The sequence below is a fragment of the Tiliqua scincoides genome, chromosome 13 (genome assembly GCF_035046505.1).
Source record: "Tiliqua scincoides isolate rTilSci1 chromosome 13, rTilSci1.hap2, whole genome shotgun sequence".
Taxonomy (NCBI): Eukaryota; Metazoa; Chordata; class Lepidosauria; order Squamata; family Scincidae; genus Tiliqua; species Tiliqua scincoides.
The window spans coordinates 18,412,201-18,426,503 of NC_089833.1; the positions used below are offsets into that span (position 1 = coordinate 18,412,201).

General features: G+C 48.8%; 1 protein-coding gene across 1 annotated transcript in view; it reads right to left on the bottom strand.

The window, feature by feature from the left end:
* VWA3A (von Willebrand factor A domain containing 3A) overlaps positions 1 to 14,303 on the bottom strand; it is a 35,264-nt gene that overhangs the window by 2,480 nt on the left and 18,481 nt on the right. Inside the window, exons 20-30 of the mRNA XM_066640885.1 lie at positions 13,910 to 13,980; positions 13,403 to 13,537; positions 10,642 to 10,732; positions 9,928 to 10,038; positions 8,361 to 8,458; positions 6,194 to 6,346; positions 5,336 to 5,444; positions 3,262 to 3,406; positions 1,904 to 2,048; positions 628 to 779; positions 226 to 352 (exon numbers count right to left, since the gene is read on the bottom strand). Coding sequence (XP_066496982.1) covers positions 226 to 352; positions 628 to 779; positions 1,904 to 2,048; positions 3,262 to 3,406; positions 5,336 to 5,444; positions 6,194 to 6,346; positions 8,361 to 8,458; positions 9,928 to 10,038; positions 10,642 to 10,732; positions 13,403 to 13,537; positions 13,910 to 13,980 — 1,337 coding nt within the window. The remainder of the gene's footprint in view (positions 1 to 225; positions 353 to 627; positions 780 to 1,903; positions 2,049 to 3,261; positions 3,407 to 5,335; positions 5,445 to 6,193; positions 6,347 to 8,360; positions 8,459 to 9,927; positions 10,039 to 10,641; positions 10,733 to 13,402; positions 13,538 to 13,909; positions 13,981 to 14,303) is intronic.

Here is a 14,303-nt window from a genome sequence, read left to right on the forward strand (position 1 = left end):
AAATACTTCTAATATTAAATGCAGAATTACATGTGCACTTTCTGGGCCAGAGAAAACCCACACAAATGTGGGGAGAACGTGTAGACCAGCACAGACAGTGGCCCAGCCAGGAGTCCATTTTTTTCATCATCAACTTTATGAGAAAACAACTTTAAGTGAGGCTTGGCTGTCTGTGACTAACAAGGGAAGCAACACAATGCAAGAGACAGCATCACCTAAACGTACATCCTCATCCTTGAAGCCTTCTGTCAGCATCTTGTGTGCTGCCAGCTGTCCGTCATCAGCCCCGTGACATCGATGATAGCGTCCACCTGTCTGACTGGCAAGCTTCCTCAGAAAGTCATTTGCTCCTCTGCTTAGAGACATAAACAGGAAGTGCTTTGAATTGTTTCTCTGTGGATATCCTCATTGAAGCTAATAGTGCCAACTCATCAACTGGACAAGCCAGGCTCTGGCATAATGGAATGGAGAAAAACACAGGCATAACCGAAACCTCCATTGTGCCAAGAACGGAACCATCCCTTGTTAAGCTGGCAGGTTCTGGAGAAGGTTTCCCCTTCCCCAATCAAAGGAATTTTTAACAAAGTTCTTTTTCCAGATCCCCTCTCTTGTCAAAGCAACACCCACCTATCCGAGCAACTGAAGGAGATGGTGTGGATCTTAATGGCGTGTTTCTTCAGAAGCATTTCAATTTCTTGAAGAACAAAACTGCGACTGGTGTCAGGTTTCCCATCAGAGAGAACGTACAAAGCCTCAATGCCTTCGAGACTGAAAGCTCTCTGGAAAAAGAACAATACCATAAGTACGCATAAATGGTCTAGGTCAGGCCAAGATGTCTCAGAGCCCCCCCCCCCCCATGGGAAAGGACTGCAGCTCAGTGATAGGCAGACGTGACTCAAGATGAACCACTGACCCCCATCCCCACCCCATCTTGGCCACAATGGGTACATCATGGGTATCACAGATCACAGGGTGATCACAGGCGCCTATTTAATAGGTGCAAATATTAAAGTCACTTGCTGTTCTGGAGCCAGCTCAAGATGAAGAGCTTGGTGCTATCTTAGTGACTCATTGGATTACTGGCTCTCAGGGCCTCAGGCGTGGCGCTGGTTCATCTTGGCCACAATGGGTACATCATGGGTATCACAGATCACCCTGTGATCTGTGCGCCTATTTAATAGGTGCACCTATTAAAGGCACTTGTTGTTCTGGAGCCAGCTCAAGATGAAGAGCTTGGTGTTCTCTTAGCTACTGTTTGGATTACTGGCTCTCGAGGCCTCAGGAGTGGCGTTGGTTCAGTATGTAGGGCAAATGTTTCTCCGTCACACACCCTTTGTTGCATGTCAGTGAGCTTCTTACCAAAACTAGCCCTGGCACAACATTTGCACTGGGCATTCCGCCATTCCTCCCCCCCCCCCCAAGAGCATTGCCAGCTGGTTCTCCATGAGTTGCAGGTCATAGGGAGTAGACTGGAGTATTCCCTTCCCACACCAAGGGCCCAGGTGCGAGGTCTCATGTTTGTTCAATGAACACTGGCAGTAGTCTTGCGTGGAGGCGTCCCTGAGGTGGGTGCTGCTCGGGTGCCCCCAGGCTTCATGGCCTGGCACTTTGGGGCTGACATGATGATGTAATCATGCTGCCTCCTACCTTCCAGGCCATCACATTGCATTAAATGCTATAAGCCTGCCTCCGGATCACCTCTCTTGGCTGATCTTTATGGTCTTGCTGGCGAGTGGCGAAAACATGACCATTGGTGACAGCGCAAGGCACTGGACCCAGAGCAGGCTGAAGATCTCAGAAGGGCAGTGTGGTGCGTCACTCCCCTCTGGAGGATGTCACCAGGGGCAGCCAACCCCCATCAGCCCTCCTTGTGTGCACGTAACATTCTCTTCTATTCACTAACCTGTAAAGCCTTGAGGATGGATGTATTCCCATGAGCTCGAAACAGTGACACCCATTGTGCAGCATCATTGCACGCTTCATCCGTGGCTTCCACAAGACACTCTTGCCACGTTTCGATGCTGTCTGCAAAGCTGATCAAGTTGAACCTGGACAGAATGACACAGTTCCATTCTCAAATTTATCAGCAAAATAAAACCAGGGCAACGCAGATCCTGATGGTTTAAAGCAGAAATTGGTAGACAGGACAGGTCTGCCCACAAGAACTGGCCCAAAGGCTATACACGACCTCCAGATCCAGTGACAGCATGCCTCAGAATGCCGGTTGCAGGGGAGCCACGCTGGAGGGAAAGGCTGCCTTCAGCCCCTGCTCGAGGGCCTCCTGGAGGCAGCTGGTGGGCCACTGCGGGAAAGGAACTAAACTGGCCATGGGCGAGATCCAGCAGGACTTTTTGTGTTACGTTCTTCTTCCCCTCTCAACCTGCTTGTGTGGGGGGCACCCACCCACCCAGCTTTCAAGTGAAGCAGAGTAAACTATGACTGGGTGGAATAGTGGAGATGGAAACAGCATCTCACAGAACTCACTGCGTTCTTCACCCACAGAACGAGCCTGATTTGGCAATTTGCATGTATCAGTAGGCTGATTGCTGGTTCAGCCCTCGCTTCCAAACTGTCCTCCATATACTTTTCCTCCTGTGTTGCATTTACATGTATTAATTGTTTTAATCCCCACATAAATGAAATAGTTACAAAACTGGTCCAGTGATTGATGTGGGAAGCAGAACAGGTACTGGGCAATTAGTGCTGCTCCCATTCAAATTCCCAACATTGAAAATGCTGCAGAACGGGGTGTGTTCAGAGCTGTTTTTGGGAGAGTAAGAGCTACATTTGAAAAGAGCATGGGGAGGTTGCTTTTGAACCAGCCTGGGTGGAAATGGCACTCCTCTCTCTGGACCAGTGAGGCAGATAGCCAGAACTGGGTGAAATCAAACCTTGAGATTTCAGGGGTTTGGGGGGATGTGAGCTGGTGCCTTTTTCCATTCCTTAATTGTACAAAACATCAATAAGGAGGGTTGTCAAAAAAATGACCTTTTTTTCCCCAAAGATTAGGTGAGTTTGGAATCTTTGTGAAAACGAAGGTCTGGAAGACGAACTGGGTCACGGGGCGGGGGTGCTGTGGCTGCAGGCAGAAGGTTCCGTGTCCAGCACCTGCAGTTCAGCTCCCATCCAAAGCTCTTGAGAGCTGCTGCAGTCAGGAGAAACCGATGGGGCCGGCTCTGCACCGGGCAGCATAAGCAAAGCGTCTGCCACGGTGATCCGGGGGCCAACTTGGCACCCAAAAGCTGCTGGCGTCTTCCTTACCTGATGTTATTTTTCCGCAGCTGCTCCCAGATCAGGGAAGTGAGTTCTCTGGTGACTTCTTCCAAAGATGGCTCCATAGACCCCGACGTATCAATCAGGATGCAAACATTGGCTTCCAAAATGACCCCAAACAATCGGCGACTTCCTGGGTAAAGAAAGAAAACAGGAACATTTTGTGACTGCCTCTAGGCTCCATCTGACCTCCAGGGAACTGCATGGACCTCTCTCTCCCCCGCTGCAAGGTAGGTTAGGCCAAGAGAGGGTTATCTATATACAAGCACCCCCCAGTATCCACACATCCGGTATTTGCTGATTGGGGGGCTCTGCCCCCCATTACAATACCTTAGTTTTGTTTAGTGCTGCTGGAAGTACTAGTGTTTCTTGCTTTAACAAAGCAACATCCCTGCTGAACTGAAGAAAATGACAAGAGGCCACCAGGCTGCATGCTAGAGGGAGACGAATAATAATAATAATACAGGTATTTATATACCGCCTTTCTTGGTCTTTATTCAAGACTTTATTCAAGGCGGTATACATAGGCAGGCTATTTAAATCCCCGTAGGGATTTTGACAATTGAAAGAAGGTTCTATCTTCCAAGAAGCACAACATTCAGATGTTTCTTTCTTGATCTGGTTTCACATTCTGGCCTCCCTCCTCCCACGCTCAGAGCAGATGGAATAGCTCAGCTCAGCTTGTCAGCTGCTTCAAGGTCGCACGGTGCCAGTGGCCTCAAACTGGCGACCTTCAGATGTTATCTTCAGGCAAATGGAGGCTCAGCCCTCTAGACCAGACCTCCTGCCCTCCTGACGAATGGAAGGTTAATGCGGCATTCAGTTATTCTACTGCCTGGAGCATGCAGGCTGGTTGCCTACACATCACGTTCTTCAGTTCAGGAAGGATATTGTTTTGCTAAAGCAAGAAGCACTTCCAGCACCACTGTTATTGGCAACCTTCAGTCTCGAAAGACTCTGGTATCGCGCTCTGAAAGGTGGTTCTGGCACAGCGTCTAGTGTGGCTGAAAAGGCCGATTCGGGAGTGACAATCCCTTCCACACCGGGAGCAAGTGCGGTCTGTCCCTGGTCTGTCTTCCTGGCTATGGGCCTTCCTTCTTTGCCTCTTAGCCTCAGACTGTTGGCACCACTAAACAAAAGGAAAGGTAATGGGTGCAGGGGTGGGGGCTGGGTGACCAGATGCCAGGGAGGACAGAGTGCCTACACCTTTAACCACTGCTTAGAAGAGGGGATTTGGGCAGGTGCAGCTCAGCGTGGAAGGGTTGAAAAAGCTCCACCTGCCCAAATCCCCACTTCTATACACTGGCTAAAGGTAGAGGCACTCTGTCCTCCATTGTAACTGGTCACTCTGGCTGGGGGCTGCTATTTGAATAGGGTTCCCCATATCCGCAGTTTCCATATCCATGGGGGTTCCCTTCTGGATGCCAATACTACTTTTTGACACACACACACACACACACACACACACACACACAAACCCCCCCCCCGAAAGTTCACAAAATGTTTTACACAGCCAAAGAAATGAGGAAGTGGTTCTTGCAAATGGGAGCTCACAATCCAACAAAAGACCGAAGGGAGACCCCAGCGAAGCGGCACTGGAGAAGATGCTCTGCAGGCATGAACGGGGACGGGGCTCTCTCCTGGCTAAATGTGAGAGAATCACCTCTTTGAAAGCTGCCTCTTTGCCCAAGTGGCAGAGGCAGTGAGAAACGACTATCCTGGTGTCACCCATTGGACTTCCTGGCCAAGTGGGAGATTGGACCTTGGGTCTCCCGACCTTGACGCAACATTCCAGCCATAGCAACAAAAGAGGTTCAGTGTTATGGATTCACACTCGTTCATGCAGTCACAGGAGGAAGCCTAAGGCCTGAGGGATGAGGAGGAACGGGGTCCAAGAATCCAGAACTGCATTTGTTTTCTTGAGCTCAATTCCCGGTCTGCTTCCACGACGGCATGTAACCTAGTCTGTGCCATGGGATTAGCAGTGGCACTCCTGTTAATGCACTACAGAAGGCAGTCCGTGCTGCCTGTAAGGCACCTGTGGCTCAGTCCCAGTACGCACCTGACAGCAGCCATTGCAATCTGCGGATGTAGCACTGCAGCACTTTTTCCATCTGCTCAATGTACAGTTCCAGATCCTTGGGCTGCACCTGCAGGTGTTTCTCAATCCCCTGGAGCATAGGAACATAAGAACAGCCCCGCTGGATCAGGCCAAAGGCCCATCTGGTCCAGCTTCCTGGATCTCACAGTGACCCACCAAATGCCCCAGGGAGCACACCTGATAACAAGAGACCTGCTTCCTGGTGCCCTCCCTTGCATTGGCATTCTGACATACCCCACTTCTAAAATCAGGAGGCTGCACATACACATCATGGCTTGTAACCCGTGATGGACCTTTCCTCCAGAAATCTGTCCAATCCCCTTTTAAAGGCAGGTAGGCCGGCTGCCATCACCGTAATCTGTGGCAAGGAGTACCACAGACTAACTACACACTGAGTAAAGAAACACTTTCTTATGCCCGTCCTAACTTTCCCAGCACTCAATTTTAGTGGATGTTCCCTGTTTCTGGTGTTGAGAGTGAAGAGAGAGTCTTGATCTTAGCCAACAGGCCGAGAAGTAACAAGGAAGGCATCTCTCTGTCCACGCTGTTCAATCCCTGCATAATTACTGGGCAGTAATAATCACTGAGATAATCACTGATCAGAAGATCATCTACACAACTGGTTAGCAGACCATTTGGCAATCCCAGGATGAGGGAGACCAGCCCTTCCTGCCTCCCCCCTCCCTTCCACCACAGGGAGTGCTCCCATGACCCACTCCAGGATCCTGACCCACCTACTGAAGATCCCTGGTCTAGATTGCAGCGGTTATCCAAGAGGCACTGCAGGCTAACTTGGGAAGCAAAGTCCAAAACACTCACGTCCACTTCTACACTTGGAAAGATGGCACAATACTTTGCCGAAACCTTCTTGTGCAGAGAGTCCACCCTCTGCTTCTGATGCACACATTCAGGCCCCAGAAGCATCTTGGGCAAGTCTAACTTCAGTTTCTTGATGCCGAATTTGCTCAGCCACTTTGGGGGGAGAGAGAGAGAGGGGGGTGCGTGTGGGCAGATCATTGAGTTAACGAAGAGTACTCCGCATGTAGCCATCAAATAGATGCTGTAGGAGGATTTCCTGCTACAGGCAGGGGTTGGACTAGATGACCTATTAGGTTCCTTCCAACTCGAGGATTCTATGAATGAAGCATTCACACTTCTCTGGCACCTGCTCACGGAGTTCTGATTAAAGCAATTTTTGATTAAACTGCTAAACACATAAATAAATCTGGAAGCATCTCAAGAAACAAACCACATTATTTCAGCATAAACTTTGGAAGACTTCAGTCAGGCCTGGCCCAAGACTTCCTGATGTGTGGGGAGGCAGGCCAAATGCTGCCCCCTTCCCTGACGACATGCCAGCCTCTGCCCCTCCCACTCTCCAGAATTCTAGCAGAGCACATTTGCTCTTCCTCTCTGCCCCTCTTCCTCTTCCAATCCAGGAAGTGGAAAGAGGAGGAGGAGAAGGAACGGAGGCAAGTCAGCAGACAGAGGTGGGCATCCCTTCCCAATCTGCAACATGAGGCAGCTGGCCTTGTGGATGGGCCAGCCCTCGCTGCAGTCCACTCATCAGATGCCAGAAGGGACACCTTCAGGGTGCAGGTGCATAGACACAGGTGGGGCCAGAGAAAGTTGGGAAAAGGCCATGGGATGGAAGAGATATCACCCGTGGCCACCCTAGTGTGATGGGCACTGATGATTCACTGCCCTGCTAAGAGATTACAGAGGCTTTCTGGCTACATTGTGTCAATAAACTAAAGGCACTGAGGCCGAAACAGTGGTCTGCTCTTATAACGTCCAAGGGAGGGTTCAGCCCAGGCAATGTGAGAAACGAAGGCCGGCATTCTTACGTGAAGCTCAATGCACGATGAGGTAAGTGCAGTGAAAAGGAACAGGCGAAGACGCAATGTCTGTTGCTGAACCATATTTGTTCCTGCCCTTGACTTGCAGCAGCCCAGGAGGGTCACAAACGTGCTGGCCCCACGCAAGGCTCTGAGGCAGGCGGGGAGGGGGCGGGAAGAGGCAGGAGGGAGGCATTCCTGGGTGGGGGGAGGGCAGGCGGTGGGCAGACCTCAGAGTCTTGTGTCAGCCCAGCATGTTTGCGACCCTCCTGGGCTACTGCAAGTCAAGGGCAGGGACAACAATGCTGGGTGGAGCTGGGATATCAGGAGTTTTGGCTTATCTTGGTGAGTCCTGTTCCTGGTGGAGACGGGGCATTCCTGACAGATGGGAAATGTCCCTCGTCGTCGCAGACCAGGTGCGCCAAAAAGCAGGCGGCTGCTGCGTTCCTGGGAGCGGGCCCGTGGCAGCGAGGCTGCAGGGACCTCGGAGCGGCAAGGCACGGAGACAGGCTGCAAGCGCTGTGGGGAGGAACGTGCATGCCTGCCTTGCTCTGGAGGGCTTCTCACCTCCCCTGCCTTCGAGTCCCAGGAGGGGGGAGGGAGAAGAGGCGCGAGAAGAAGAGGGAAGGAAAGAACCGCTGTGCAGGAGAGCTCCAGGAGGGCGACCAGTCTGGGCACGAGGCAGGAACGATCTGGGTCTTGGGACATTTCCCATCTGTCAGGAATGCCCCCGTCTCCACCAGGGAACTGGCAGTTATGCTGGATCCCAACCCCTGTTCCCGGAGAGATCGGAGAGGCTTGAGGCCGCTCTGTTCTCCTTGGACTTGCGCCACCTCTGAGGAGACCCATAGGGGCAAGGGCACCTTGCCAGAGGTAAGGGGAAAAGTTTCCCTTGTCTCTGGCTGAGCCGCTTTTGGCTCTGTCCTGTGCTGGATCCAGCACAAGCCTCCTGGCCTGCCTATTCCAGCACAGGGTAGGATTGCATCCTAAGTGACTTAACAATGCAGCAAGACAAGAAGGCCTCACTCTTCAAGCCAAAGCAAACAGAATCAAATTTCCTGCCGACATTCAGGTCTGGGGTTTTCTCCCAGGAGTCTCCCTCCGTAAGCCGTTCATTGCAAAATGTGAATAATTTAGCACCACTGCACCTCCTTGCTTGAGCACCTTTCTTCCTCCTGTGGCAGAACGACAGAAGGAATGGACTTCCTCACACACTTGGGGTAGGAATATTTCTTGTAAATTGCACCTGTGGAAAGAAAAGCACCACTTTCCATTTCAGAAAAAGGGTCAATTTCATGTTGTTGTTTTTTTAAAATGGCATGTCATAGGTCATGTCATAGGTTTGTGGATTTGTATACAGTTTTAGCTACTTACTTATTTTCCCTTTTAAAGGGATTTATTGACACTCCAGTACTATCATGCTTTGCCCAATTTTTTCGTGGTTTGGTTTGCACTCTGTATGGGAGGAGGGGATGTCTGTGAAAATGCACCATGCATATTTTGTGCTTGTTCAAAGGCATCTCTCCCCGAATGTGCTGGCCTAATGTGTTTGTGGAGACCAGGCAAGAGGAGAGACAGAAGTCTGACTCTGAGTAAATCTGTCTCAGATGTATGCAGATGTATGCAGATAATTCTTAGCACCTCATCAAACTACAATCCCATTCTTGGGGAAAGCCACGACAGTCAAAACATCATGAAACTAACATACTTTTCCAGGGCCCACTGAGCAACAGAGCAGCAAAACAACAATAGCTCTGAGATGCACACTAGACGCTGTGCCAGAACCACCTTTCAGAGCGCGATACCATAGTCTTTCGAGACTGAAGGTTGCCAATACAATACAATACACACCCCATTTTGCAATTCCTCCTCAAACAGATCCAAGCGCAAGCTGCTTTTCCTCACACCACCCCAGTCATATTTGAATTGCAGGCGCACACAATTAATAATAATAATAATAATAATAATAATAATAATAATAATAACAACAACAACTCAAGACTTTATTCAAGGCAGTTTACATAGGCAGGCTGATTAAATCCCCTTAGGGATTTTTACAATTGAAAGAAGAGTCTATCTTTCAAGAACCACAACAGACCAGGTGTTTCACTCTGATCTGGTTTCACATTCTGGCCTCCATCCTCCCACGCTCAGAGCAGATGGAATCGCTCGGCTTCAGCTTGTCAGCTGCTTCAAGGTCGCACAGTGCCGGTGGCCTCGAATTGGCAACCTCGTGGATGTTATCTTCAGGCAGACGGAGGCTCTACTCTCTAGACCAGACCTCCTGCCCAATTAATTAAACTATGTGCCAACCCAAGACCCCTCCAGCGTCTGAGGCGCAGGCCAAATGTGGTGCTCCTCTTATCTGCTGAAGTGCCAGTCTCTGCTCCTTCCATTCCCTGGACTGAAAAGGAAGAGGAACTGTGGAACAGAATTGTGGAGGAGAGGCAAGTGGAGGGCTAGAGGGTCTCCAATGCTCTAACTCACCCACTCCCCTCTCTGCCACACGTCCTCTTTCATTCTCTATTTTTTTCTTTCCAGGGAACAGGAAAAGGAGGTGCAGTGAAGGCAAATGAGTGGAAAGAGCTGGGCAGAAGTGAAGAGACAGAGAAAAAGAGAATAAATATCTGGAACGCAACTCACCATGCTGATGATTTAAAACCCGCACAGGTTAAAAGTAAGGAAAAAATGATTCTGCATCCTTGAGACACCCACCTACATCTTTTCCTTTGTCAGTATAAAATAATGAAAGCGAAACCTCCAGAGGCTTCTTTGACTTTTGTGCCTTCTTCCGGCTTGCCCGCAGCGTGTTCCTTATTGGCTGTGCTGCAATGGAACGGTAAATATACACGTATGCACCAGCAATCTTCAATGTCTTTCTTCCCGCAGTGCACTGATCTCGCCTCTCGTGATGTTACTGCTAGAAGACTCATCTGGCTTGTTTCTAGGGCAAGTGTCTGTAGTAATGAATTGTCTGTCCTTCAGACAGAGGGATAGACAATTTGTTACTAAAGACAGTGGCCCCGGAAACAGAGCCATAGAACCGGGTTTTAGTTGTTCAGCTATTTTCAACCACTGTCTCCAAACTCCTGCGGCACATCAGGGGAGCTCACACATGGCACACTGGCTGAAAATTGCTGCATAAATGCTGTTGTGCTTAGGACAGGGTTTTTCAACCTTTTTTTTTTTTTGCAAGTCCATTCTTACAAGTGCCACATTTCCATGTATCGCCACTGCCACTGGTGAAGGCAGCTGTGCACAGGAAAAACTACAAGGGGCAGAGAACGTGGCTCAGACAGGGTTTGAATAAAACCCTGACCATTAGGCCTGCTCACCCTTCTAGTTGGATTTCTCAACACCCTCAAACAGAAAAGATATCTGTTTGAAAATCGCAATTAAACCAACAAGCATAATTAATCTTACACATACCTGGTGGAATTTCCGCTTTGGCACTCGTTGGGCGCCATGTAAGAGCTTTTGTGGTGCCACATCGGCCGGCATCATAATTATCCCTCTGGGTCTAGAAGCAGAGTTACATTGTGAGAAAGCCTCTTCCTACCTCATATTTGGTCAGAACCGTTGATGTGTTCTGTTCCTGATTGTCCAAACCATGGTTTGAAAAACGGTAAACAAACTTTGGGCCTGCAAGCCACAAATCCTTACTGGGAGGGTTCCTTCAAATCACAGTTTGCCAATTTGGACGTCTCCGCAAACTCTGGTTTGATTAATCCGGGAAATAATGGATTCGGCCAACTGTGTGAGTGGCGGAGGAAGGGAGGGGGACAGAGAGAGTGCTGCTGCCATCTTCCAAACCATGGCTTGGAGCTTGGAAACAGGACATTTAAATGGTCTTTTTAACATGTAAACATTCCTCTGAAAATCATGCTTTAGGGTTTTTGATGGTTTTTGCAGCAACAAATTGAGAATAACCGTGTGGGACAATAAACATGTAAACAGACTTGGCTCATTCATGAGACTAACTAAGAAGACCACCTTAGGGGGTGGATTGGTGGGAGGGGGTCTCCACCATTCACCTGCTTAGATCACATCTCCTCCTCCCTGGATTGGAAAAGGAAAATGGAAATAAAGCAGAACAGGAAGTGTGGAGCGAGGCAAGTGGAGGGCTAGTGTCTCATTCTAGTCTATTGCTCTCCTCTCCTCCACACCTTCTCTCCTGCTTTGGTTCACCACTTCCTTTTCCAACCAGTGTGTGAGAGTAAGAGCAGCAGCAGCAGCAAGATATTTAGCTGGCTGCTGGTTCTGACTTCTGTCACTGGAGAAGAGAACATTATTATTATTAATAATTAACAGTATTTAAATACAGCTTTTCAACCAAAAGTTCACAAAGTGGTTTACAGAGAAAAAAGTCCCAAAAAAATCCAAAAAAAAAAAATCATTACAATGCTTAGTACAGATCCATTTTAATCATAGCAAGTGCATCAGAAGATTGAAGATCCTCTTGTTGGTCTTTGACAAAAGACTTTAGCAGATGAAATAAAATGGGAAAATGGAAGTGATTTTCCTAGAAAAATTATTCTGAGATGATTTCTGATGCCCTCAGTTTTGTTTAATTAAGCAAAATTAACCCTAATTAAGACCCTCTTACCCCAACTTTCTGTGTGCTGGCATTCCCAAGACAGTTTTTCAACCTGAGGACAAACATACTCAGCTCCAAAATTCACACGAGCACAATGAATTGCAAGGGACAAGGAACCCGAGGAGATCTGAATCCTGGCGCCATGAGAATGGCAGGCTAAGAAAACAGCTTCAGTCTGGCATCAAATGGTTTCATCTAATAGATACACTTGGGGAAGGTGCTCCCAAACTGGGTCACAGCCCGATTAAAGGCCCTGCCCTGGTTGCCGCTCAGCCCATGCCTGGCCGGTGTTACACACACCCTCTTTCCCAAACACGTGTTTGGCTTCTTCTTGGTTTCAGAGCCCAGCAGCCTCCCTGATGTGTGACAAAGGGTGAGATTTTGCTGGCTCCCAAAAAGGCTCCTCTGTGGTTGGTGAAATCTGGGTGCCTGAATGTTAAAGTCCTGCCTGAATGCCTGAGAGTTCTTTTCAGACTCTAGGCCAGTGATGGCAACCCTTTTAGAGACCGAATGCCCAAACTGCAACCCAAAACCCACTTATTTATCACAAAGTGCCAACACGGCAATTTAACCTGAATACTGAGGTTTTAGTTTAGAAAAAACAACTCATACATTAACATCTTTTACCTACGATTACTTGTAACCCTTAATGAACTTTTCCTCTAGAAATTTGTCCAATCCCTTCTTAAAGGCATCTAGGCAAGTTGTCATCACTGCTTCCTGTGGCAAAGAGTTCCACAGACTAATTACATGCTGGGTAAAGAACTATTGTCAGGGAGGGGGTGGCTGCAAGACCTTGCCACTGTTCATTTTCTCAAACAAGAAAATATATTTTTTTAAAAAGCCCCACCCACAGAAGTGGGCTCTAAGGCTGCAATCCCAGCCACTCTTCAATGAGGCTTACTCCTAGGAAAGAGTGGCTGGGAACTTGAACTTGAATGGGGGTTATTTCTGAGTAGACACGTACAGGAACAGGCTTCAATCCCAGGCACCCTTTCCTGGGAATAAGCCTCGTGCACTGTAATGGGGCTTACTTCTGAGTAGACACGCAGGATGTCTCCTCTGCTGTGGAGGAAAAGCCTGTCCTGGCGCTGAGTGGGGAGCTGCAAGGGCTCGCAATGGCTGAGGAGGAGGGCGGCTCAGGATTGGCTGGTGGTCTGCCAGTGAAGGGCCCTGATTTTCTGTCCTGCCAAAAATCTCTTTGGTTTCCTTTGTGAACAGTCCTACAAGTTCTGGGAGCAGATTTTTGTCACTTCAGATACTAGCTGTGCTGTACATGTTTGCAGGTGTCTTTTCTCAGAAGTAAGCCCCCTCCCCTTGGTCTTTTCCATCTCTGGAACCTGGAAACCTTGCAGCTCTGCCTTGCTGCTCAGGAAGGACTTGGCACTCAAGCCCTAAACTAGCAGACTAGAATAGGTGATTCCCCCCCCCTTGATCTCTCTCTCTCTCTCCCATAAAAGTTTCAGTCATCTTTCCAACTCACACAGCTATTCACAAGGTCTTGGGTGGACCCTGTTTGTGATCTGGTGTGTGTGGTGGTGAATGCACTGACGGAAGGCAGATTTCATTTCAAAATAGCAAACTGAACCATACCATTCTGGCTAGAGAGAGAGTGGTTGGCTTTGGAAGTGGCAGCTTTTGTGGCCTGATCTTCTCCCTTTTCCCTTGGTCTTCAGGGGCCAAATGATTCCCTGGCCGCTGCTTCAAGGATTCCACCAGCAAGGCACACTGAAAATCAAGAAGCCAGATGTAAAACTTACCCTTGCAAATAAAGATGTAATAGCAGACATTTGAACTCCTGTCACAGATCAGCTCCACAAGAAGTAAGCACCAGAGTGATGTCAGATGGGATGTAGAGGGAAAACGCACATTTTCCAACCCTGGCTGGGCCAACCCTGCAACGAAGCAGGCGAAACAGGTTGCTTCAGGTGGCAGAATATGGTTGGCTTTCAGGGGTGCCACGGCAGCACACCTATCCCCCCCCCCCAAGATATCTTTGTTAAGAAGGAAGGTGCTTTATGATTGAGTAGGTGCACCCCTTAGGTCCATAAACAACCTAAGAGGGAATATAGCTCAGCTCTAAGGAGAACTCACACATACCTTGTGAGAATAACTGACAGCTTTTTCCACTTCGGATGCAATGAGACTGATGTCGTCACTTTCATAAATGCCTGGCAGTGAAAAGGAGACGTGGCAAATGCTATATGAACACCTGCGCACTGTCGTTCCACTAAGAGTTAAACAAATTAAGTTCATGAATAGATCAATCAGGAAATCTCAGGGAGGAAAAATGATGCCTACCCCAGGCTATCTCAGAGCACTTTCTCTTTAGACATTGTGGGAGTGTTAGGCTGCAATCCCATATGCACTTTCCTGGGAGTAAGCCCCATTGAACTCACTTCTGAGTACACATGTATAGGATTGGGTTGGTTATCACTTTTCAAAGAAGGGCAAATGATATACAAAGTCGACAATTCTATGTCATTGTACCCCA